Source organism: Vulpes vulpes, chromosome 11 (assembly GCF_048418805.1).
Source record: "Vulpes vulpes isolate BD-2025 chromosome 11, VulVul3, whole genome shotgun sequence".
Lineage (NCBI taxonomy): Eukaryota > Metazoa > Chordata > Mammalia > Carnivora > Canidae > Vulpes > Vulpes vulpes.
In genome coordinates, this window is record NC_132790.1 from 24091638 (window position 1) to 24118308 (window position 26671).

Here is a 26671-nt window from a genome sequence, read left to right on the forward strand (position 1 = left end):
GCCAGGGTAACTTCCCAAGTTCCCCCCCTTTGTGTAGGGGGAAGGATTGTTGAGGTGTGAGAAACTGGGGTCTGGCTCTCTGGACCTACACCCTCATTGGCTCTCCATATTGTACCCCCAACCCCAATTCCCATGGCACCTGGTCCAGGACCATGAGCAGTGACTGAAGGACTCAGTGGCCTTCAGCTGGCCCCAGGTCAGCATCCAAGTCTGCCCCCTGGCAGTCTCTGGGGCCTGAACCTAGGCTGCCTTGGATGGGTGGGGGATGGGCTGAAGCTGGCAGGTACTCCTTCTCTCACTTTCCACCCTCATCAGTAGACCACATCCTGTGGTTCCTGTTGTGCAGATCTGAGAGGACTTGCCAAACTGGTAGGGCCCTCAAACTGTGGATGAAATACCGCCTGTGAAATCCAGGAGGACAGGTGCAGGTGGCTCCCCAGTGACCAGTCACAGAGCAAGCTAGTGTTGGAGTGCCCTTGGGAGGGGGTGAGAGGGTCTTGCCTCTGGCACAGACCTCTACACTTGCCCTGTTGCTTAGTTCATTCAGGTGCCCTCAGGGATACGCTGGGTGAGGAGGACAGAAGATCCGGGCTTGGCAAGGAGACAAGAAACCCAGTGGAGAGTCTTGTAACTGCTGCCTCTCTCAGGCTGTGTCCACCTCTGACTGCAGCTTTCTGGTAGGAAATGGATGGACATGGCCTGGCCAGTGATACAATGCTTCTGGCTTGGGTGGCTGCTTTGTGGGGTGCCCAGTCCAGGATTCCAGGGCCCAGGATGGACCTACTCAACATCTGCATGGACACCAAGCACCATAAGACAAAGCCATGCCCTGAGGACTAGCTACATGACCAGGTGAGGATGGAGTGGGGTCAGGAGTTGGGAAGAGAGCTGGCCCTAAAAATGGAAGAAGTCAGGGAATGGGAAGATCAGCTGTGGGGAGCAATAAAGTCAGGAGGGTGACTGAGGTGATCCTTATGAGGCCACCAAATATACTATTGTGGGGGGACCATTTCTCTGGCCCCCACTGTGTTCTAAGAGCTCTCCTAATACCTTGTCCATGAATATTCCACCTACTTGGTAGGTGGATGGTGGACTCTACTCAAACAGATGAGGAAATAGGAAATGAGGCCCACAGAGGGCATAGGTATAGTGTACATATGTGTGCATATAGACATACTCGCATACCTTGGTAATCGAGAGGCTCGTCGTTAGCACGGGCTAGGACAGGATCAGGCAGTGCCTTTTCCAGCCTTAAATATGCCCGGCCCATGGAGCTCAAAGACAATGTACAGGGGAGACAGGCCCCTCAAGATCATGATGCAGCAAACACAGAGGAACAGTCCAGGTCCTCCACCCCCATCATGTCCTAAAGAGACAGTGACAAATCAGATAACTCTGGGAAGACTTCCCAGGAAAGGTGCCATCAGCCTTGGCCTTGGAGGATGAGTAAGTTTTCCAGGAAGACGAAGCAGGAAAGGGCAGCCTAGCAGAGAACAGTTTGTACACAGAGGGTGAAAGCACAAGCAGTGGCCAGCGTAGTGTGACCGGAGCCAAGGATGCTGCTGCCCACAGAGAGGGGCCCTATTTCATAGGAAAAGCCCCTGAAGCAGCTCAAAACCTGGGCTTCCGGTTGAACTCCAGGCTTCTGACAGTTGCCCGTCCTTCATTCCCTCTCATATGCTCCTCGGCTCCCTATGAGGTCTCATGTTGCTAGAAGGTTGGGGGCGGGGGGGTGGCTGGAGGTGTCCCCAGGGAAAGCTGCCATGGACTGATCCAGGGGCTGGAAGTGAAAAGCGGGAAGCCCAGAGCCCCATGACTTCTGAGTCATTTCTGACGTCTCATTTGTGGTGTGGTGGTGGTGGTGGTGTGTGTGTGTGTGTGTGTGTGTGTGTGTGTGTGTTGTGTGTGTGCGCGCCCGCACGCGCACACGTGCTAAAATACACATAATATAAAATTTGCCATTTTAAGCATTTCCAAGTTCCCGGCTTGGCGCCATGAAGTCCATTCACATTGTTTTGCAAACATCACCAGGATCTATCTCCAGAACTGCTTCTCTTCCAAAACTGAAAGTCTGTTCCACTTCTTCATTTTCAGAACTTTTTAAGATTTAGGGGGTACTTTTCAGAACCCTCTGGAGCAATTTTCTTGGCCAAGAAATGGCACACAGACTTTTGAGGGAGCCAGATGACTAGAATTCTGTGGGACAGGGGCTATAATGGGAATGCTTATCTGTATAGGAGCCCCTACTATAGGCCAGCAAGTGCCTTTCATTATAATAATTCACCCTTTTGAGGGCAGAAACCACTGATTGGTTGGCAGGTCCAGGATTAGGTACATGAGGTCTTGCAGAGCCACCAGGAGTTGGGGAATCTGAGGAAGAGCATGCATGAAGTCAGGGGGGCCTGGAAGCATGTTCTATGCCAGCTGGGCTGGAGATGAGTTAGGTTGTTGGAGATAGGTGGGTTTGGTTCACCCTCCTGGATTTTCCTTGTTTCTCCTTTATTGCCCAGAGTTGTCACGTCTCCCTAGTGGCTTGGTCCTGGGTGCTAGAATTCATCTCTGAGATTTTAAGCAATTGGCTGAAAATCACTCAGCTCTGGAGTCCCACCTTGGAACTATTTCTACAGAGAAACCATCACCATTTCCACTGTCTTGTCTGCCTTGAATTGACCTCTCTTGGGACAGCCTCCAGCATTGTGTCAGGTCCACCTTGGGGTTCACGTGCAAAACATTGCCCTCTCTGTTCCCTACTTTCTGGACCTATCTGGAGTCCCCAACCTGGGAGTCCAGACCCTAGGAGACCCAGATCAGCCCCCTCCATCTCTGTCCTCACCATAGCTTGGGGCCAGGCTCTCCTCCTCCCTGCCCTGAGTTCAAAACTGGATCCCACCATTTACCAGGGATACAGCTTACATAAACTTTGTAAAAATTAAATGAATGATGCTTTTGCTAGAATGTCAAGGCCATAAAGTGCAAAAGCCTCGGGAACTTTGCACTTGCCATTTTCTGCACCTACAATGTTCTTTGTCTTCCTCTGCTCGTGACTAAAGCCATAAGCCCCATAAAGGCAGAAATTTGAAAAAAAAAAAAAAGGGCAGAGATTTATATGTTTTGTTCACTCACTGTTGTATTCTCAGCACCTAGCACAATGCGGGATTGATAATAAGTACTCAGTTAATATTGGCTGGATGCAAAATGAGTAATATAAATAACCCGAAACACGTGGAGTAACTTGTAAGTCATTTAGAGCTGCGGAAATGATTGTTTCCCCAAATGTGGTTCCCAGGACTCCCACATTTTAAAAACTTTCTTTTAAAAACTCTGTTATAGGGTTGCCTGAGTGGCTCAGTCTATTAAGCATCTGCCTTCAGCTCAGGTCATGATCCTGGAGTCAGACCAAGCCCTGCATTGGCTTCCCTGCTCAGTGGAGAGCCTGCTTCTCCCTCTCCCTCTCACTCTCCCCCAACCCCTCATGCTCTCTCTCTTTCAAATAAATATATAATTTTTTAAACAAAACTCTATTATAATTGTCTCTACCCCAAGGGCCAGACATAGCAGCGCCCTCCCCAGCAAGTATTCCTCTGGACACCCTACCTGGGGCTGAGGAACCAGAATTTGAAGGAGATGGCTGTGGGGAGCGGGGCAGTTAGTCCGGGTCTCCCCCACGCAGTGCACTCCCTGGAGGAAGAAGGCCTGCTGCACTGTCAGCACCAGCCAGGAGCTGCACAAGGACACCTCCTGCCTGTATAACTTCACCTGGGACCACTGCGGCAAGATGGAGCCCGCCTGCAAGCGCCACTTCATCCAGGACAACTGTCTCTATGAGTGCTCACCCAACCTGGGGCCCTGGATCCAGGAGGTACGGGACTGTCCCTCACCTCCACCCAGCAGGCTGCCATCCAGCTTGGGCAAGGCCATGGCTGCCCCCACCCCTGGCTGAAGGGAGCCCTCCCTCTTGGCCTCCCACGCAGGTGAACCAGAGCTGGCGCAAGGAGCGCATCCTGCACGTGCCCCTGTGCAGAGAGGACTGTGAGCAATGGTGGCAGGACTGCCGCACCTCCTACACCTGCAAGAGCAACTGGCACAGAGGCTGGAACTGGACCTCAGGTGAGGGCTTGGGGGTGGGGAGACGGAGGGGGGCTTTGAGGATCTGGGATTGGGTGAGGATTTCTGGGGGTGGCCAGAAAAGAGCTTTGGGCCTGGGGTGAGGGGTGGGGTGAATGTGCCTGCCCTCTCTCCCCTGCAGGAGTGAACAAGTGTCCAGCTAGGGCCACCTGCCGCACATTTGAGGCCTACATTCCCACGCCTGCAGCCCTGTGTGAGGGCATCTGGGATCACTCCTACAAGGCCACCAACTACAGCCGGGGGAGTGGTCAAACCAGGTATAGTTTGACCCGGCCTTGGGTAACCCCAACGAGGAGGTGGTGAGGTTCTATGCAGGGGCCAGGAACGCTGGGGTTATGCCCCAAGGGATTGAGCCTCTCCTGCTCAGCCTGGCCCCCATGCTGTACCTCTGGCTCTTGGGCTGAGCCCCTCCCACTGCCAACGCCTGCACATCTTCCTTGTCTGCACCCAGGTCTGGTGACCTGGGTTCAGCCCAGCTCAGCACTCTCATATAAAGGGGGCCTCACAATGTCCTGGTCATTCGTTCTTGTTCCAAGATGGGTCATATGGGGTTCCTCTGACACCCTATTTTAATAGATCCATGTGTATCTTGTGTCTTGCAAATAATGTGGCCATGAGTGGCTTGGGGGGACATGCCTCACTGCTTTATCATTCCTATTAAGAAGGCCAAAGAGGGACTGGGACTAGCTTGAAGTTCACCAGCAAGTAGGGGGAAGAATCTGACCCCTTAGTCTGAGGCTCTTACCTCTGTTTCAGGCTTACCCCTCATGCCAAGTTTGTCAGTCCCACACTACAAGGGGATGAGGGGATGGGTGCAGAAAAAGTGGGAAGAGACTGATAGAGGAGTTCTCAGGGCCTGGTGAGAAAGAAAGTTTATTTCCCCTTCCTTCCCTTACTAGATGTGGATTAGGGTGGAGATATTGGTGTTGGTAGTGGGTGAGGAATCCCAATGATGAACAACTGCATTGCTTTCCTTTTTAAAAAGGACAGTTGCTGGGCAGAGGGAAAGTTTCAAGCAGACTCCACGCTAAGCATGGAGCCCGATGTGGGGTTCAATCTCAGAAACCTGAGATGATGACCTGAGCAGAAACCAGGAGTTAGGTGCTCAACAGACTGAGCCACCTAGGCGCCCCTGCAGTGAATACTGTTACACGTAGTAGGATGTCATACTTGAATTCCAGAGAAGGGATTGCTGGGTCAAGAAGTATATGGATTTATAATTTTGATAGTTACAAGTTCACAGGAGTTGTATCAGGGTGGCTCCTCCACCAGCGATATATGAGTGCCTGTTTCCCCACAACCTTGTCAAACTTTTGATTTCCTACTAAGCTGATTTTTTGCTAAACTAATGGGTGGGAAAAGGCCAGCTTGGTGTAGATTTCATTTGCCATGTGTCTTATCATGAGAACACAGTTTTTGAGATCTTCCTTATAGATCTATTGAGATTTGGCTCATTCTTTTCAATTGTTGGGTAATATTCCAGTCTATGTAGTACATGTCACATTTAACTCAGCTTCCTACTGATGGATATTTGAGGGAGAGGTTTTTTTTTTTTTAAGCTTCTATTTATTTATTCATGAGAGACACACAAAGAGAAACAGAGACACAGGCAGAAGGAGAAGCAGGCTCCCCATGGGGAACCTGATGTGGGACTTGACCTGAGCCAAAGGCAGACACTCAACCACTGAGAGCCACCCAGGTTCCCCGGGAGGGGGTTCTTTTATAATCTTGACATTATTAAAAGGCACAGGCCAGTTATGTTGTAGAATATCCCTTATTTGGGGTTTATCGGTTTCTTTCTCATTAGATTGAGGTTATACACTTTGGCCACAAATATGCCCAAAGCAATACCATGTCCTTCTCAGTGTATCATGACAGAAGGCATAGGGTGGTGAGTTCACCCATTTGAACTAACCATTTGGTTAAGACTGGGTCCATCAGGTTTCTCCACTACTTTTTTCCTCTTTGTAATTTGTACATATAATAAAGGCAGATATTTGAGAACTGGAGCTATCCTATTCATATCAAACTGGCTCCCATGAGTTTCATTAACTGACGGACATTCTTTAAAAAGTAAAACACGCACCAAAAATGTCTTATTATGTGACAGCCCCTCTCCTCCAACCCTTTAATGCTTTCTCATGGTATCTGTTGGAAAAAAACTTCAGTGGCATAGAAAGCCCTGCTCTCCACCTCTATAGACGACTTAGAACTCATTTCCAATCGTTCCCCTTGCACACTGCAGAGGTGAGCTCCATTCACTTTTCACTTTGCACCTTTATTCCAGCAATTCTCTGTGTTCCTGGAATGTTCTTTTGTCCCCTGCAGGCTGGCTCCTTGTAGCCACTTAAATTTCAACTTATGACTGACTACCCACTAACATGACTTCAGACCACCCAACCAAAAGAGGTCGTCCAGGCACTTTCTTATCACATCGCTCTTGTCCCTTTGTACAAATATCTACTGTGTTTATCATATGCTATTTATTACCTAACAAAACATACACTCGCAAGAAGTCTATAAGAGCCAGGGAGGTTAGAGTAGGCTTCCAGAAGAGTCCTGTTTGCAAAGCAGAAATTGGTAGGAGGAAGAGCATTTCAAGGAGAGGGCTCAGCAAGGACAAAGGCTTCCCGGGATGGAAGTAGAAGCAGAAATTTCTAGGTGGCTGAACTAGAAGTTAAGAGGGCAAGGGCAGGAACTGAGGCCAGAGAAGAAACAATGGATTTGCAATCCTTAGGCTGATGCCCTGAGGGCCTCTCACAGAGCTTTTCTTTCTCTCTTCCTGGAAGAAATCTGGCTTGGAATGGGACTCAGATCCGAAGTGTAGCCTCCCCTGGCTGTCTGGGAGCTGCAGTTTCCACAGTTAAGAAAATAGGTGACGGGCTAGCAGGACTCAGGAAAAGCTCCAGTTTTGCCCACCCCCACTCCCCACAGCCTGGGACCTCCACCTGCGCAGATCAAACACCTTCCTATTATCTTTGTCTGGTCACAGCCTACAGATTGGGGTCTACAGGATGCCGATGGCTCACCTTGCTGATATTAAAAGTCCGGTCCAGGCGGATAATTCTCAGGATGGGCTCAAAGGTGGCTGCTTCACCCTGCCCCTCCCTGCTGGTCAGATAGCCTCCACACTGATCCCAGAGTCAGAGGAAGGCTTGAAGCTCATCAAAGACAGAGACTCCCCACAGATCAGAACTCCACCTTCAAGGGGCGCCTGGGTGGCTCAGTGGTTGACCGTCTACCACCTTTGGCTCAGGGCATGATCCCAGGGTCCTAGGACGAGTCCTGCATCTGGTTCCCTGCAGCCTGCTTCCCCCCCCCCCGCCAGTGTTTCTGCCTCTCTCTGTGTTTCTCATGAATTAAAACAAAACAAAACAAAACAAAACAACCTCCACCCTCATTCTCATCTCCCATTAGCTGGTGACTTTTAAAGCACTCAAGCACTCGGGGGCCCACACCTTTACTCCCTGAGGGGGGGGGGGGGCTCCAGCCCAGTTAATGATCAGTCCCCAGGGCAGGGGTGGAGGATGCTGGGTAGGTGCAAATTCCTTCTGGAGGAGTTCCCACCTTCGGGCATTCTTAGGTGTCTGGTCGTTCTTCTCCAATCCACAGTAGGCTCCCAGGTTTTATAAAGCCAGAAGAGAGGCGTGAGGGGTCCGTGAGGGGTCCGATGGCCCTTCACCTGCTGAGGTCTTCTGAGGTTGTAACCCTTCCTGCTTGTCACAGGATTCAAGTAAGGATGGCTCCGAGGGAGAGGAAAAGCAGGGCGGGCAGGAGTCCGGGGTCTCCTAGGAGTCCATTTCTTTGCAGGCCCTTCAGGGCTTGGCTGCTTCTCCAGCAAGCCTATTCCTCTTCCTGTTCCATGGTCCCAGACCTGTGGCCCTCCCCAGGGTGCTAAGGCCCCATCTTCCTTAAACTCTTATTGCTGTCCATAGGCTGATGGCTCCCACATCTGTATCCAACTTGTACCCCTCCCCTGGGCTTTCACCTCTACAACCACTTATCCCTGGGTTGCACACAGGCATGGGGACAAAACGCATTCCCTCTTGCTCAAGTGTGCTCCTCCCCTTTTTCCCTTTCCCTACCCGGTGGGGCCGCCATGGTAAAAATGGTACCACCACGGTAAAAGGAAGGTTTGTGCTTGGCTGGAGTGGGAGTGGTGGGAGGGGTCTAACAGGAGACCAGACTCTCAGATGCTGTAGAAGGGACACCCGTGTGGGTGGGTGCGGGGGGGAAGGCAGGGGGTCTGGGGCCCCCAGAGCAATTGAGCCTCTAAGCTTCTGCACGTCTGATTTTACCGCTGGAGGTGGGTGATGCCTGGGGCTGATGAGGTTGGAGGACTTGGTGGATCTATACATTGGGGACTGTGGAGGTCTGTACTCTCTACAGCTGCCTGGGAGCTTAGAAGCCTACACTCCAGCCCTTGCCCTGCAATTGGTTCTGTCCTGATTCTCTGGATCTCATTCTCATCTGTATAAGGACAGGGGGTTGGAAGTAGACAGATTAGTTTAAAGAATCCCAGCAACTCAGGCTGCAAGATTTTATCAGACCTGAGTTTGGGGGAGAAAATGGGATAAGTGGGGCCAGGGGACTGGCTTTAGGCCTGCACTATTAATCCACTCCCTCCCACCGACCCATGTCCCATGGAGGTCTGGCTAGTGCCCACAATAATTAAGGTGCAATAATTAACTGCTGAGTGGCCTTCGTCCAGTGCCAGGCTCTGCTCCTGGGCCACATTCCCTACTGCCTGTCTCCTAGGCCACTAAACCTCAGCTGTGCCCCGGAGGAGGACAAGGGGAACTGTAGAGCGGAGCAGAAGCCTGAGCCAGACCAGGAACCACTTCCTCTCCCAGGTATGCCACTCCCCACCCCTTTAGTAGAGGCAGCACACCCCAAGGTGCTCCCAGCATGTGTTAAAGAATTTGCTGAACCAGGAGGATCCACCTTGCCCAAATCCCAGACAACCCAAAAGTAGAGGCTGAGGGCAGAGCAGGGACTGCCCAAGGTTAAATTAACCAAGTCCACTCCCGAAACTAGAACCAGCGGGCTCTTGCCTTTTAGCACAGTGCTGAGTTCTTAGTTTGCTTCAAGTCTGGGGTTCTAGGGTGTGTGTCTTCTGGGTGATGAGGATGATGGTGGTTGGGGGGGACAGTTGCACTGAGATCTGAAGCTGAGACTAGGAAGGAATGTGGGGAGTGGCTTGCAGAGTGGCAGAGCTTGCTGGGAGAAGAGAGCTCTGCCTCTAGAAAGCAAGTGCAGGGAGGTAAACCACCCACCAACCAGGTGGGCCCACAGAGCCCTCACCCCAGGCATCCCCCGGTACTCCACATCAGCTGCTGCATAAGAATCTCAGCACAGTGAGGGTGCAGAGGACAAAGCTGAAGGAGCTCCGGACTTGAGGGGCCTGAATCAGGCTTGGTTGTTCCCTACTGCACGACAGGGGGCTCATCCTTTAACCGCTGCCAACTGATGGCACAATCTGTACCCAGCTGACTCTCCTTTGTTGGGGATTTCTCCCCACATTTCACCTTTAGATGAGGATACTAAAGCCCAAGATTAATTTGAGTTATTTTCTCCCAAGGTCAAGGGAGAGATGGAGTGTTAGGGCTAAGATGGTGGGCTGGTTGATCTGGACCCCTGTGCTCTCAACTGCTAGGCTGTTTCCCCCAAGAACCTGATCCAAAGAGTCACCTGGTGCGCCGGAGCCCATCAGTGAGTGATTGGGTCATGAGAAGGATAATTGGATCCTGGAATGAATGGATTAGCGAGTGAAAGAATGAGCGAACACTGGAATAGAGTAGCAGGATGTTGGATGGCAGGAAGGTGAGGGGCGAGGGGGGTGAGGCGGGAATTTAGTCCCTGGTTCCGTGAGCCCTGGTGGGCAGTCAGCCCAGAGGTGGCCGTCAGCTCAGGCCCTGCCCAGGAAGAAGCCAGAGTTCCACAGGACGTGGGGCACTGGGGAGACAAGGCAACTTTGAGCAGAAGGGCACATATGCTATTGGGAGCTGTGGGAAACAAATGCCAAATTTTAGGAGAGCCCAGGAGCCCGGTGACCTGCATGGTGAGGGAACAGTGGGTCACCTCCCAAGGTTCAGTGTCTGAGCTCAGAGGGCTGAGAGCCTGCATGGGTGGAAGGGAGGCCGGCTCTGGGGCAGGGGGAGGGGGAGGCAAGGAACCTCCCAAGGCCTGGAAGCGGTCCAGCTGGCTGCCCACACCCACCCCCAGCCCTCTGTGCCCTGTGACATTCCCCAGGTCACAGGACCTCTGGGAGAAACCAAATGATGAGGCTGCAAAGGGCTGGAACCAAGGCTGGAAGTTTTTGTTTTGTTTTTGTTTTTTCCATACCCAGGGGGAGGGGCAGAGGGAGAGAAAATCCCAAGCAGGTTCCCATCCACTGCGGAGCCTAACTCAGGGCTCGATCTCATGATCCTGAGATCACAATCTGAGCCGAAATCAGGAGTCAGTCGCTTAAGTGCCTGAGCCTCTAGGTGCCCCTTGTTTTATTTTGTTTTGTTTAAATAAATAGCTTATCTGGAGTTCCAAAACTAAGATTAATATCAAAGTTTGTACAAAGTCATTTGGTGTTAAAATCTGACCTGAAAATTAATGTGAGGTTATTATAGTTTTTATTTATCCCACCAGTGTAACTTTTACCACCAGAATGTGCTTGATTGTTGAGTGCGTGTAAATTGTATTACCTTTTACAAAATCCCAAATATTTTAAATTCTGAAACATCCGCCTCCAAGGATTTCAAACAAGGGACTGTGGACCTACGTCAATCTCCTGGCTATTTTGCCCAAATCCCATCTCTTAGTTTCAACACTTGATCTCATCCACCAGTAGAAGTCAGTAACTTGAGTGACACAAGCACCTGGGGGGTTGGGGGGGTGGGAGGGTGGTGTCTCATCCCACCCTTCCCTGAGGCTGGGAAGACTCAGGGGTAGGGATGGGGCGGGACCAGGCCCCGGCTTTCTGGAGGCTCCACCCACCGGGGCTGTTTCCATTCACCTGAAGGCCCCACCTCTGTTTTCCTTGGTGCCACAGACCACAGCTCTTCCTTCAGAGACATGGCCCAGCTGATGACAACACAGGTGCTGTTCCTTCTGGTGGGGGTGGCCGCAGTATGGACAGCGCGGCCCAGAACTGAGCTTCTCAATGTCTGTATGGACGCCAAGCACCACAAGGAAAAGCCAAGCCCGGAGGACGGGCTGCATAAGCAGGTGAGTGGAGGGCCTGGCTGGAGTGGGGAGAGCTGACTCAGGAAGAGGAAAGTGGAAGATAGAAGCATCAAAGCCCTTCCATGGTGGAGGCAGGGAGACCACCTGAGAGGCCTTGGGTGTACTACTGTGGGGACTATCTGCTTACCACACACCATGTGCCCAATGTTGTCAGTACAATGCCAACAGATCAGCTCTTGGTTGTTGGGTTTCACATTACACAAACCAGGAAGCATGTCCAGAGTGGAACCTGAGAAACGGACACTGGAGAAACCCATCCCAGGTTGATTTTGATTTCAGAGTTCAGACAGGAACTGACCCCTCTTGAGAATCTTGAGAAAGTGCACACAGCTCGTGGCTTCTTTTCTGCCAGCCCCAAACAGCTCAAGAAAAATGGATTTCTCACAGGCACGAGGCTGGGTGTGAGGCACCAAGATTCACACATCTAGCAAACATTTCTCCTGACCTTTTTATTGGAATGAGGTCTCCTTTCAATGCCAATTATTTTACCACAACCCCTTTAATATCCTGAACCTGTTTATGTGTTTAAAAAAAAATCAATATCATGCCATAACTGTAAAGAAAACACAAAAGGGAAGCTGCTTGCAAAATGCATTCCAATATATAAATGTTCATTTTGACCTCGTTGGCAGATAATGATCGCACAGCTTTGAATCAGTGAGCCTGCAGCTAAGTGATGATGTAACTTGACTAACTTCTTCAGCCTATTATATTGTTTTTATTTTATTTTTAAGGATTTTATTTATTCATGAGAGACAGAGAGAGGCAGAGACATAGGCAAAGGGAGACGCAGCCTCCCTGGGAGGAACCTGATGAGGGACTCAATCCCAGGACCCCAGGATCACAACCTGAGCCCAAAGGCAGATGCTCAACCACTGAGCCCTCTATACATTGTTTTTAAAATGCACATTTTAGGGGCGTCCTGGTGACTCAGTTGAGGCTCTGACTCTTGATTTCAGTTGCGGTCATTATATCAGAGTCTGAGATCCAGCCCTCGGTGGAACTCGGCTCTTGAGTGTGGAGCCTGCTTGGGGCTCTCTCTCTCCTTCCTCTGCCCTCTAGTCGGCCTGCACCTTTTGTGCATGTGTGTGAGCATTCCCACTCTAAAAAAAATAAATAAAATGCACCGTTTTAATATTTTGTTTTTATTTTTTATTTTATTTATTTATTCATAAGAGACAGAGAGAGGCAGAGACACAGGCAGAGGGAGAAGCAGGCTTCATGCAGGGAGCCAGACATGGGACCCAATTCTGAGACTACAGGACCACACCCTGGACGGAAGGCAGCACTATACCACTGAGCCACCCGGGCTGCCCAATATTTTGTTTTTATACTGAATTCTAAGCTACGGGTTTATATTCGTTCAGTGTTTTGGATCTGTTCTGAGGTTCCAGTTTATTTGACTTGCTACTGACCCCCAGGTCTTTTGTTACCTTCTTAGTGAGGCTTCTCTGACCATTCTAGAAAACTGCAATTCCCCATCCCTCTCTCCTGCTTAATCTCTTTTCAAAGCGGTTATGCTGTGATAAGTAAGTATTCGTTGTCATGTCTCCAGTTTCTGGGTTAGAGTAAGTAGGAGCTCAACAAAGATTTGAATTAAATGAATTTTGTAATGCCTGCACTTCCCACAAACAGCATGCATTTCCCTCCGATGGCAAGGATTTCCCTGAAAGACTGACTGTGTTGGGGGATCAAAGACTAAAACGGGAGACAGAGACTGGAGATCTCTGGGTGGCTCAGCGGTTAAGCGCCTGCCTTCTGCCCAGGGCATGATCCTGGAGTACCGGGATCAAGTCCCATGTCAGGCTCCCTGCATGGAGCCTGCCCATCCCTCTGCCTGTGTTGTGTCTCTGCTTCTCTCTGTGTGTCTCTCATGAATAAATAAATAAAATCTGTAAGTAAAATAAAAAGGGAGAGACTGTATGTGGGGACATTATGGCTGTGCTGGGCATGGGAGTTAGTTCTGTGTCTTCCCCACCCAGTGCAGCCCCTGGAAGAAGAATTCCTGCTGCTTCGCCAACACCAGCCGGGAAGCCCATAAGGATATTTCCTACCTGTACAGATTTAACTGGAACCATTGCGGATCTATGACACCTGCCTGCAAAAAGCACTTCATCCAGGACACCTGCCTATATGAGTGTTCCCCCAACCTGGGGCCCTGGATTCAGGAGGTATGAGTGTCCCTCCTGGACCCCTCAACTTTATAGAGGAATTGAGCTTTCCAGACACCTCCTCAGGCTGCTTCTCCAGCTCTGGGTCTCTTCTGAGCTGCTGAGAATCCTGAACCTGAGCCCTTTTCCCCTCCTGACCTCTCCCAGGTAAATCAGAGCTGGCGCAAGGAGCGCATCCTGCACGTGCCCCTGTGCAAAGAGGATTGTGAGCTATGGTGGCAGGACTGCCGCACCTCCTACACCTGCAAGAGCAACTGGCACAAGGGCTGGAACTGGACCTCAGGTGAGGGCCAGGGCCAGGCAGGGAGGGAGAGATCTGGAGGTGTGGGGTGTGGAGCTGGTATCTGAATATTTGAGGCTGTGGGCTTGGGGGAAGTGAAGCTAGTTCTGGGCGTAGTGGCTGAAAGTTCTCATCTTCCCTACAGGGTATAACCAGTGTCCAGAGGGAGCTGCCTGCCACCCCTTCCATTTCTACTTCCCCACATCTGCTGCTCTGTGCAATGAAATCTGGAGTCATTCCTACAAAGTCAGCAACTATAGCCGAGGGAGCGGCCGCTGCATCCAGATGTGGTTCGACCCGGCCCAGGGCAACCCCAACGAGGAGGTGGCGAGGTTCTACGCCAGGGCCATGAGTGAGGCTACACACTGTGTCCTTGGGCCTCTCTTGCTCAGCCTGGCCCTGATGCTGCTCTGGCTACTTAGCTGAGCTCCTTTTATCTCCTGATACCTGTACAGCCCTGCTGTTTGGGCCCCACAGCTCCTAGCTATTTACTTCCTGTTTGTTGGCCAGGGAATAAACCAGGCAACCACCGTGTATCACATGAATTATTTGGGTGTGGGTGGGAATGTGACTTTTGCTTCCCAATTGCCATTGATTGAAGCCAATGAGACTTGGTCAGTTTCCAGTTCTGATACTTACTATGAACTATATAGACATTTAACTGTTCTGGTAACCTAGGACATATTCATAGCTCTCAATTTCTTTTTTTTTTTTTTTTTTTTTTCTTTTTTTTTTTTTTTACTACAGCTTTAATCCAGAGCCAGGCCCAGTTTTATCATTTGAATTGGACCCAAGTGTGCCAGGGCTGTTTTTGACCAGTGCTCAGCTCTCTCATAGGAAAGGGGGGAATGGGAGAGCCCAGAATGTTCTGGATGGATGGCTGGGTAGAGGTGAAGAGGGGCCAGTAAGAGCCATTCTTCACTAACACCTAATACACAAAGCACTATCTACCAAGCACTGTCCTAAATGCTTTATATTTATTGCTCTAGGCTATAGATACTGTTGTCTACGTTGCACATGTGTGGAAACAGCCACATAAGGTAAAAAATATGGCTAAAACTTCTGCATAAAAGCTGAGATTCCACGTCAGGCTATCTGGCTCTTGAGAACAAGCCCTTTGCCCCATGGAGTGGGAAAATATGTGTATCTTGAAGGGATAATGGACCTCATACTTGACCAGAGAAGCTGGGCCTGAGCTAGTCTGGCAGAACCAAGAACGGAACCCAAACCTAGACTCCTAGAGCAGGTTACAAACCAACAATCTGACAGATTTTCAGGCAGTGCTTTCACAGTAAGTCTAGTTTATAGCAGTTATAACAAGCTAAGTTATGTTATAGTAACACCTCAAATATTTCCAAAACAACCAAAGCTTCTTATTCAAGCTGCAGTGCTTACTGTGGGGAATCCAGGATACCCTACATGTCACTCAGGGACCAAGGCCTTGGGAGCCTCCACTTCGTGGCACATTTCTGTGAGACAGGAATAGGAAACTTGGTGAATTCCATATAGACTTTTAAAAGTTCCACCCAACACTAATTTTGATGGCCAAATCAGATCATGACCATGAGGAACTTCAAGGAAGCCAGGAAGGAAAACAATGCTAACAAGTTCTTGAAAGGAGAGAAGAATCAGAACAGTTTGTCAAAAGACCTAACATGTTATGCTATTATGGTCAGTTTATGTTCTGGCATGGCTGTGTTACAAATTTAATTTTTCAGTTAGGTTCAGGTAAGAAAGAGAACCAGCTCTTTGAATCTCTGCAAAGAAATATATTGACATGAAAGTGGAAAATTCCACTGGCCACCATCCTACGTACATAGTCTTGTAAACAAGGCCAACTGATGTATTGCATTTTCTACAGAACCAGTGACTTATTTATAGATGTGTTAGGATTACTGAAATTTAAGATTATTATCACCTTGGGCCTGGGTGGATCAGTTGGCTGAGCGCTGGTCTCTTGGTTTCAGCTCAGGTCATGAGATTGAGCCTTGGGTTTGGTTCCTGGCACAGCTCAAAATCTTGACATTTCTCTTCCTCTCCCTCCCCCTTTGCCCCTACCCTCTCTCTCTCTCTTAAATAAAAAAATAAAATCTTAAAAAAAAGATTAGTATCAACTCAAGCCAACATACATTTTTTTTTTAAAGATTTTATTTATTCAGGAGAGACACAAAAAAAGAGGCAGAGACATAGGCAGAGGGAGGAGAAGCAGGCTCCATGCAGGGAGCCCAATGTGGGACTCGATTCTGGGTCTCCAGGACCATGCCCCGAGCGAAAGGCAGACACTCAACCACTGAGCCACCCAGGCATCCCTCAAGCCAACATACTTTATTAAAAACCTATTGTGTTGTTTCTGAGCCGTATGTGAGAATACTAGTCTTAAGTCCTACTTTTTGGAGTTGGTCATCCTCAAATTCTCTAGGAGTCATTAGCTTGCAGAATATATTAAGAATTTTCCATATTAAGATCTCCTCAGCAGTAGTACTGGCATAAGGATAGACATAGAGATTAATAGATCAGAACTGAGTCCTGAAATAAATCCTTTTATTTATATTTCATTGATTTTTGACAAAGGTGCTAAGGCAATTCATTGGAGGGAAAGAATAGTCTGTTCAACAAATGTGCTGGGATAATTGATTAATCCATATACAAAAAAAGTGAACTTATCCCTTTAACTCCTACAGAAAATTAACTCAAGGGACATCTGGGTGCCTCAGTGGTTGAGCGTCTGCCTTCAGCTCAGGGCGTGAGCCCAGAGTCCCGGAATTGGAATCAAGTCCCACAACAGGCTCCTTGGAGGGAGTCTGCTTCTCCCTCTGCCTATGTCTATGACTCTCTCTGTGTGTCTCTCATGAATAAATAAATAAAATCTTTTTTTTTTTTTTTTAAGAAAAATAACTCAAAAGGATCATAGACTTGGGACACCTGGGTGGCTCAGCCATTGAGCATCTATCTGCCTTTGGCTCAGGTCATGATCCTAGGGTCCTGGGATCGAGTTCTTCACCAGGCTCCTCACCAGGAGCCTGCTTCTCCCACTGCCTATGTCTTTGCCTCTCTCTGTTTGTCTCTCATGAGAAAATAAAATCTTAAAAAAAAAAAAAAGATCAGAGGATTAAATATAACACTAAAACAATAAAATTAAGAAAACAACGGGCAAAAGAAACACATTTCATCAAAGTTATACAAATGGCTAACAAGAATGTGAAAAGATGCTTAACACCATTAGTCATTAAGAAAATTCAATTCATTCCCCGCCCACTAGAATGTCTTTAATAAATAGGGCAGCCGATAACAAATGTTGGCAAGGCTGTGGAGAAATTGGAACCCTGATATACTGCTGACAAAAATGTAAAATAGTACTGCCCTTTGGAAAACACTGCAGCTGTTTCAAAAACAGTTAAATGTAAAACTGCCTTACGACCCAGCAATTCCACTTCTAAGCATCTAATCAAGAGAAATGAAAATATATATCCACATAAAAACTTGTATGAATGTTCATAGAAGCATTATTCAGAATAGCTCAAGGCTTGAAATAACCTGAAATGTTGATCAATTGGAGAATGGATAGATAAAATGTGTTGTATCCATACAACAGAATGTTACTCAGCAATAAAAAGTAAATATTGACACAAACTAATGTCATGGATGGACCTTAAAAATACTATGCTAAGTGAAAGTCTATTTTTTAAAAGACTATTTGAGGAAGAGCAAGAAAGAGCAAACAGGAGCTTGAGGGGGTGGGGGCGGAGGGAGAGAGAGAGAGAGAAGCAGACTCTCCACGGAGTAGGGAGCCCAATGAGGGGGCTCCATCCCAGGACTCTGGGATCATGACCTGAGTTGAAGGCAGATGCTCAAAGGACTGAGCCATCAGGTGCCCCTAAAAGTCGGTTTTATGAAAATTCCAGAAAAGGCAAATTTATACAGTCAAAGTAGATCAGTGGTTGCCTGGGGCTGGATTAGGAAATGCAGATTAATTATAAACAGGTATGAGGGGGCATGAAAATGTTCTAAACTCATTTATGGTGGGGTTTTTCCATTTGGCAAAATATCTGTAAACTTTAAATGGGTACGTTTTATGATATGTACAGTGAGTGAATGAATGATTACCTATATGATACTCTCCCTTGCAATGGTAGCATACAGAGAATCTATGATTCTGAATTTCTGTGGGGTGTGTTCAGGAGGGGACATATTCTAAGGAATTCAGCATCTGGCTTCATAAAAATCTGTCTGAGCCAAACTCTATCCCATCATAAACTTTGAGAGATTAGTTGGAACAATGAAGCAATAAAGGAGGGAGCATGTGCTTGGTGTGATATGGACAATACCAGTAGAGATGTTTAGGAGAGTGGCCCATTGAACAAGGATTTTTTTAGAGAGAGTGTTTATTCCAGTTGGCACAAGTAAATTGAGGGTTAGAAACCAGAGCCAAGGGAAAGAAAAAGGGCTACATCATATGACTACTCAAAAAAAGATCATGAAGCACATTACCAAAAATACCAGCACAATAACCACAACCATATCTCCTTCATCAACTTCACTAACTCCTTTTATTTAAAACTCCTTTTATTTAAATTATTTAAAATTGTACCTGTTACCTGTTTGTGGGTTAGCATCTCCCTCCATTGAAGTCTTCCATTTTAGGGCTGGAATTTTTCTGGAAATCTTAAGTCTCAGAGCTCTGACAGGTTGAATCACCCAAGGGTTAGTTATGGTGGTGATGTCAGATGCTTGAGTCTGTTCTATCAATTATGGCAGGATCTTTAGGAAAATAGAAGAGAATAGGGACTCCTTGTTGACCGGACCAAATCTAGAAATCTATTAATGTCCAATATCAAAGTGAAAGAAGTTTCTTTGAGGTATAATGCAACAGAGCATGAATCTACTGGTGACTGTTGCATTTTATGAGGTCTCAGTTGATGGCTACTTTATTTTTATTTTTTTAAAAGATTTTATTTATTTATTCATGAGCGAGAGAGAGAGAGAGAGAGAGGGGCAGAGACACAGGCAGAGGGAGAAGCAGGCTCCATGCAGGGAGCCTGACATGGGACTCGATCCCAGGTCTCCAGGATCACACCCTGGGCTGCAGACGGTGCTAAACCACTGCACCACCGGGGCTACCTGATGGCTACTTTAAAGCGGACATATGATCAGAACTAGGGAAAAAAGAGTTAGCCTTCCCCAAAGTAAGTGTATTTTTGATAATTCCATTTGTCCTCTCTCACTGTCTTGAGCTCTGGGTGATATGGACAGTGGATATATTTAGAAATCTCAAAGGGTTAACAGTCTATTTTGTAAAATGTGCACCAAAATTACTATTGATAATAAAAAGTTATTTTATTATTATTTTTAAAGATTTTATTTATTTGAGAGAGAGCAAGTGAACATGGGGCGGGGGAGGGACAAAGGGGGAGAGAGAGAGAGAGAGTTTCACACAGACCCCTGCTGATCATGGAGGCTGACTCCGGGCTTGATTTCATAACCCTGAGATCATGACCTGAGCCAAAATCAAGAATCAGATGCTTAACTGACTGAGTCAGCTGTTTAGTGCCTGCCTTCAGCCCAGGGCATGATCCTGGGGTCCTAGGATCAAGTCCCACATCTGGCTCCCTGCATGGAGCCTGCTTCTCCCTCTGCCTATGTCTCTGCCTCTCTCTCTCTGTGTCTCTCATGAATAAATAAGTAAAATCTTAAAAAAAAAAAAAAAAGAAGTTGGGCAGCCCAAGTGGCACAGATTTTTAAAAATCTTAAAAAAAAAAAAAGTCATGGACAAAGGATGAGCTCCTCTCTTTGCTTTGACATCTTTCCCTACATTGTGGACATGATGAACAGGGCAGTTCTTTACAATACTGATATGCTAATTTTAAAAACATGGAGCATACCAACTATACCTAATTATTTTTAGCATCGTTCCTTGTATCCTTCTTCACTTATGAGTGCCATGCAGTGGAAGAGCAAAGTTTTTGTGTATTTTAGCAACTGCCTGGGAAGTGCCAAGATGATTTTGGTTTAAAAGATGCCTTGAGGAGTGCCTGGGTGGCTTAGTTGGTTAAGCATCTGGCTTCAGCTCAGGTCATGATCTCGGGGTCCTGGGATTGAGTCCCGCACTGGGCTCCCTGCTCAGCAGGGAGTCTGCTTCTCTTTCTGCCCCTCCCGCCCCCACTTGTTCTCCCTCTCTCAAATAAATAAATCAAATCTTTAAAAAGGTGGGGGGGTGTCTGGGTGGCTCAGTCGGTTGAGCATCTGCCTTTGGCTCAGGTCATGATCCTGGGGTCCTGGGATAGAGCCCCACATCGGACTCTGTGCTCAGCAGAATCTGTTTATCTCTCTCCCTCTGCCTCTTCCCCTGTTTTGTGCTCTCTCTTAAATAAATAAGTAAAATATTAAAAAAAAAAATAAAAGATGCCTTGATAATTTTGTTATCCTGAACTTAAGGCCTGATCTTAGAGAAAGGAAACAGAAAAAAAGTATTGTCTGGAAATAGCCTTAGCCTTGGTTGTGTTATCAATAAGAAAATTATATATATATATAAATTTATTTATTCATGAGAGACACAGAGAGAGGCAGAAACATAGGCAGAGGGAAAAGCAGTTTCCTCGCAGGGAGCCCGATGTGGGACTCAATCCCTGCACCCCGGGATCATGCCCTGAGCTGAAGGCAGACGCTCAACCACTGAGCCACCCAGGCACCCCAAGAAAATTATATTTTGTAACAAATTTCGTCATTAAAAATTTTAATTTCTTTGGAAGAGAGGAAGCCTATTGTTTTATATCTTGACCCCAGAGGATGATATGAGTTAGCACAAAACCCCAAAATCAACACGCTTTCTAAGAAGTGAAAGTTCACATTCACATTATGTAAGAACCAAAACTCTACTGTAGGGGGAAAACACACAGGAAACCAAAATAACTTTTCTTTTTTTTTTTTAGGTTTATTTTATTTACTTATTTTTAAATATTTTATTTGTTTATTCATGAGAGACACAGAGAGGCAGAGACACAGGCAGAGGGAGAAGCAGGCCCCATGCAGGGAGCCTGAAATGGGACTAGATCCTGGGTCTCCAGGATCACACCCCAGGCTGAAGGCAGCACTAAACCGCTGAGCCACCAGGGCTGCCCAAAGCCTTGTACTTCTTAAAATAGAAGTCTGAAGATCACTTCTGGAATGGCAGAGTAAGGACATCTAAAAATGTGCTTCTCCATAAAAGCAACAACACTGGCAAAAATTGTCAAAAGTCAACTTTTTAGAAGTCCAGAAAACAAAGCTTTCAAAACTCAAAGGAGAATTTGTTCAAGAAAAATGGTCAAATGCCAGTAGGAATAGTGAATTTGGTGGTGTTTTGACCAGGTTTTTTCCCATCCTCCTCTCCCCAACCCTGTGGTATTTTCCCAAATGCACAGCTTCACACCTACCCTAGCTTTGAAAATCAGTGACCTAGCAGCAGCCACTAGAGGGGGCAGCGTGGGTGTGGAAGTCCCCAAACATTCCTGTCCCAAGAGGATTGTCACTATCTGATCAGTCTGGAAGCTCCCCTTAAGAGTCCCAGTCATAGGGCTAGTCTTTATTTGGCCTGATTCAGAGCTCACTTAACCGAGAAACTCTGTTTTGTTTGTCTAAACAATTAGCAGCAAATTATTTGACATCCTGGCTGCTTGAGACAGGAACACCAGTTGAGGCAAACAGAAGGCTGGCCAAAAAACTCAGGAGGAATATTGGGGGATGAACTGTCAATTGGAGGCTCTGAAAATCTCTGACCTGACCTGGGGACTTGGAAATCCACATAGGTTAACAGAACTGTGGATTTATCCAGGACATGCCTGAGAAGGCCCCAATCTCTCAGTGCTGGTGAACTTGAGGTCTTGCTCAAGCAGGAAGTGAGGGATAAGGCAGAGGAAACTGCCAGAGCACTAAAGGCTTGCCTGAACCCTTGGCAAAAAGTAGGAGAGCACCAAGCAAACCAGGTAGAAACGTCAGTGACCACATATGACAAGGAAAAAAAGACTTTACAGAATTAACCCATGAAATTTGATAAACAAACAAGCAGCAACAACAGGAAGCCATGGTTGGAGATATCTGATTTCCAGAGTTGTATTTAAAATACCCAGTTTTGGGATCCCTGGGTGGCGCAGAGGTTTGGCGCCTACCTTTGGCCCAGGGCGCGATCCTGGAGACCTGGGATCGAATCCCACGTCGGGCTCCCAGTGCATGGAGCCTGCTTCTCCCTCTGCCTATGTCTCTGCCTCTCTCTCTCTCTCTCTCTCTGTGACTATCATAAATAAATAAAAATTTAAAAAAAAATTAAAAAAAAAATACCCAGTTTTGGGGCACTTGGGTGGCTCAGTTGGTTGAGTGTCCGACTCCTGATTTCAGCTGAGGTCATGATCCTGGGGTCCTGGATCAAGCCCCGAATCAGGCTCCCTGCTCATTGGAGTGTCTGCCTCTCCCTCCCCCTTTGCCTCTCCCCCTGCTCATGTTCTCTCTGCTCTTTTTCAAATACATAAATAAAATCTTTAAAAAAAATCTTTTAAAAAATTACCCAGTTTTCAACAAAAAATGTGAGACATGTAAAGAAATAGGGAAGTGTGAATATACACAGGGTGAAAATAGCAGTCAATAAAGATTGTCCCTGAGCAAGCCCAGATGTTGGACTTATTAGACAAAGACTTTAGAGATACCTAAGTGGCTCAGTTGGTTGTGCATCTGCCTTTGGCTCAGGTCACAATCCCAGAGTTCTAGACTGAACCCCATGTTGGGCTCCCTGTTCAATGGGGAGTCTGTTTCTTTCTTTCCCTTTATCCCTCCCCCTGCTTGTGCTTTCTTTCTCTCTCTTAAATAAATAAATAAATAAATAAATAAATAAATAAATAAGATCTTTACAAAAAAAAAAAAAGACAAAGACTTTAAATCAGCTATTATAAGTAAGAACTAGGGGCAGTTGGCTGGCTCAGTCAGTAGAGTATGTGACTCTTGATGTCAAGATCATGAAGAACTAGAGGAAATTAGGTCTAAAGAATTCAAGGAAATATGAAAATGATGTCTCACCAAATAGAGAATACCAATAAGGCATAAAAATTACTATTTTTTTTTTAGAAAAGTGTTATTTATTTACCTGACATACAGAGAGAGAGAGACTACAAGCAGGGGGAGCAGGAGGCAGAGAGAGCAGGGAGCATGATGCAGGACTGGGATCATGACCTGAGCCAAAGGCAGACACTTAACCAACTGAGCCACCCAGGTGCCCCATAAAGGATTATTTTCTAGAATATAGAAAGGACTCTTAAAATTCGACAATAAGAAAATAAACAACTTGATTTAAAAGTAAGCCAAAGACCTTAATTAGCAGACCTCAGCAAAGAAGATATGTACCTGGCAAATAAACATATGCAAACACGCTCCACATCAGACATCATCAGGGAAATGCAAATTAAAACCACAATGAGATACCACTATACACCTATTAGAATGGCCAGAATCTGGAACACTGACAACACCAAATGCTGGTGAGGATGCAGAGCAACAAGAACTCTCACTCATTGTTGGTAAAAATGCAAAATGAAACAGTCACTTTGAAAGACTCTCTGACAGTTTCTTAAGAAAATTAAACATATTCTTACCATATAATCTGATATTTCCCCCAAAGGAGCTGAAAACTTATGTCCACATAAAAATCTGTACAAAGGGACACCTGGGGAACTCAGTGGTTAAGTGTCTGCCTTTGGCTCAGGTTATGATCTCAGTGTCCTGGGATGGAGTCCTGCCCGCATTGAGCTCCCTGCAGAGCCTGATGCTCCCTCTGCCTATGTCTCTGCTTCTCTCTCTGTGTCTCTCATGAATAAATAAAATCTTAAAAAAATAAAATAAAAATCCATACATGGATATTTATATCAGCTTAATTATAACTGCCAAATGTTGAATCAACCAAGATGTCCTTTAGTAGGTGAATGGATAAATGAGCTGTGGTACATTCAAACTATGGAATATTATTCAGCACTATAAAGAAATGAACCATCAAACTATGAAAAGAAATGGAGGAAGCTTTTTTTTTAATTTAAATTTTATGTATTTATTGGAGAGAGGGAAAGCATGAGCTGGAGAGAAAGGGAGAGAGAATCTGAAGCAGACTCTGCACTGAGCACAGAGTCTGATGTGGGGCTCAATCTCATAACTGCGAGATTATGACCTGAGCTAAAACCAAGAGTCATCTGCTTAACCAACTGAGCCACCCAGGCACCCCAAGAGGTGGAGGAACCTCAAATGCATATTACTAAGTGAAAGATGCCAACATGGAAAGACTATATACTGTATGATTCCAACTATATGAATTTCTAGAAAAGGCAGAAACTGTGGAGACATTATAAAGGTTGCTGGGGCCTGGGGAGAAGGAGGGATAAATGGGAAAAGCAGACAGTATCTTCTTTTTAAAGATTTTCTTTATTTTATTTTTTTTAAATGTTTTATTTATTTATGATAGTCACACAGAGAGAGAGAAAGAGAGAGGCAGAGACACAGGCAGAGAGAGAAGCAGGCTCCATGCACCGGGAGCCTGATGTGGGATTTGATCCCGGGTCTCCAGGATCGCACCCTGGGCCAAAGGCAGGCGCTAAACCGCTGCACCACCCAGGGATCCTTAAAGATTTTATTTTTTAAAGTAATCTCTATGCCCAATGTGGGGCTTGAACTTACAACCCTCAGATCAAGAGTTGCACGCTCTACTGACTGGGTCAGCTGGGTACCCCTGAGGAGAGGGTATTTTTAGGGCAATGAAAATACTCTATATGATAATGACACATGTCATACATTTGCCCAAACCCAAAGAACGTATAACACCAAGAGTGAACCAAAATGTAAACTATGGACTTCAGGGGTGCCTGAGTGGCTCAGTTGGTTAAGTATCCATCTTCCGCTCAGGTCATGATCCTGGGGTCCTGGTATTGAGCCCTGCCTTGGGCTCCCTGCTTAGTGGGGAGTCTGTGTCTCCCTCTCCCTCTGGCGCTCCCCACTGCTTGTGTGTGCTCTCTCTCTGTTAAACAAACAAACAAATAAATAAATCCTTAAAAAAAATACTATGGACTCCAAGGGATTAAGATGTATCAGTGTAGGTCTGTCATTTATAACAAATGTACTACTCTGGTTTGGGATGTTATAATGGAGGAAGCTTTGCATGTTTAGAGGTAGGGGGTATATAGGAAATCCCTATACCTTCCCCTCAACTTTTTAGGAACCTTAAGCTGCTTTTTTTTTTTTTTTTTTTAAGATTTTATTTATTCATGAGAGACACACAGAGGGAGAGGCAGAGAGAGAAGCAGGCTCCACACAGGGAGCCCGCTGCGGGACCCGATCCCGGGTCTCGATCCTGGGTCTCTATCCCAGGTCTCCAGGATCACACCTTGGGCTGAAGGCAGGCGCTGAGCCACCCAGGCGTCCCTTCTTTTTTTAAGAAAAAATAAAGTCTGGGCAGGCTGGGTGGTGGTTTAGCGCCGCCTTCAGCCCAGGGCCTGATCCTAGAGACCCACGTTGATGAGTCCCACGTTGGGCTCCCTGCATGGAGCCTGCTTCTCCCTCTACCTGTGTCTCTGCCTTTCCCTCCCTCTCTCTCTCTCTCTGTGTGTGTGTCTCCCATGAATAAATAAATAAAATCTTAAAAAGAAAAAGAAAAAGGAAAGTCTGAATTTAAAAATTATTTTATTTATTTATCTGACACAAAGAGAGAGCACACAGCAGGCAGAGTGGCAGGCAGAGGGAGAGGGAGAAGCAGACTCCCCCCTGAGCAGAGTCCAATGTGGGGCTGGATGCCAGGACCTGAGGATCATGACCTGAGCTGAAGGGAGATGCTTAATAGACTGTGCCACCCCAGGCGCTCCTAAAGTCGGAATTTCAATATTTTTTACTAGAGGTACTCAGCCTCAGATCTGAAGTGAGAGAAGAAAAGAATCTACAAACTTGAAAATAGAAACTGTCCGTTCTTAAGAACAAACAGAATAAAGGGGTGCCTTCACTGGCTCCATTGGTGGAGCATACGGACTCTCAATCTCAGGGTTGTGAGTTTAAGCCCCATATTGGATGGAGAGTTTTCTTAAGAAAATAAAATCTTGGGGCACCTGAGTGGCACAGTTGGTTAAGTGTATGCCTTTGGTTCAGGTCATGATTCCGGCATGAAGAGAGAAGCACGATGCCAGCATGATCCCGTCTTTCCCGGAGAAGCCTGCTTCTACCTCTCCCTGCTCTTGCTCTCTCTGACACTATCCCTGTGTCTCTCTCTCAAATAAATGCATAAGGAAGAAAGAAAGAAAGAAAGAAAGAAAGAAAGAAAGAAAGAAAGAAAGAAAGAGAAAGAGAGAAAGAAAGAAAGAAAGAGAAAGAAAGAAAAGAAAGAAAGAAAGAAGAAAGAAAGAGAAAGAAAGAAAGAAAGAAAGAAAGAAAGAAAGAAAGAAAGAAAGAAAAAAAGAAAGAAAGATCTTTTAAAAATTAAAAGGAGAAACTTAGGGTTTATTTTGCCTTTTTTTTTTTTTTTTTAAGGTAGTCGGTTAGGTTATTGATGTAAAATCTTCCTTCCAGGGATCCCTGGGTGGCGCAGCGGTTTGGCGCCTGCCTTTGGCCCAGGGCGCGATCCTGGAGACCCGGGATCGAATCCCACGTTGGGCTCCCGGTGCATGGAGCCTGCTTCTCCCTCTGCCTGTGTCTCTGTCTCTGTCTCTGTCTCTCTCTCTCTCTGTGTGTGTGTGACTATCATAAATAAATAAAAATTTAAAAATATAAAAAATAAAAAATAAATAAAATCTTCCTTCCAGGCACCTCAGTGGCTTAGCCGGTTAAGTGTCTGCCTTGGGCTCAGGTCATGGTTCCAGGGTCCTAGGACAGA

General features: G+C 46.7%; 1 protein-coding gene and 1 pseudogene across 2 annotated transcripts; both read left to right on the forward strand.

The window, feature by feature from the left end:
* The first annotated feature begins 688 nt into the window (after positions 1-688).
* Positions 689-4529, forward strand: LOC112928756 (folate receptor gamma-like; annotated as a pseudogene).
* Positions 4530-7677: 3148 nt separating this feature from the next.
* On the forward strand, positions 7678-14349 carry FOLR1 (folate receptor alpha). Of its 2 annotated transcripts, XM_072725902.1 has the most exons (6): positions 7678-7858; positions 8884-8978; positions 11171-11346; positions 13347-13535; positions 13683-13818; positions 13961-14349. In XM_072725902.1, exons 3-6 carry the CDS (start codon positions 11194-11196, stop codon positions 14239-14241), a joined length of 759 nt encoding a protein of 252 aa, XP_072582003.1. In that variant the 5' UTR covers positions 7678-7858; positions 8884-8978; positions 11171-11193; the 3' UTR covers positions 14242-14349. The 2 variants fall into 2 exon arrangements, with proteins under 2 accessions (XP_072582003.1, XP_025866414.2); XM_026010629.2 differs by lacking the exon at positions 8884-8978 and having other exon boundaries at positions 7701-7858.
* Positions 14350-26671: the final 12322 nt, after the last annotated feature.

Excerpts from the sequence above, each read along its gene's own strand:
- FOLR1 (XM_072725902.1), top strand. The coding sequence starts at position 11,194 with ATGGCCCAGCTGATGACAACACAGGTGCTGTTCCTTCTGGTGGGGGTG. Across the intron at positions 11,347-13,346 it reads AGGACGGGCTGCATAAGCAG|TGCAGCCCCTGGAAGAAGAA; the intron begins GTGAGTGGAGGG and ends TTCCCCACCCAG. Across the intron at positions 13,819-13,960 it reads GGGCTGGAACTGGACCTCAG|GGTATAACCAGTGTCCAGAG; the intron begins GTGAGGGCCAGG and ends TCTTCCCTACAG.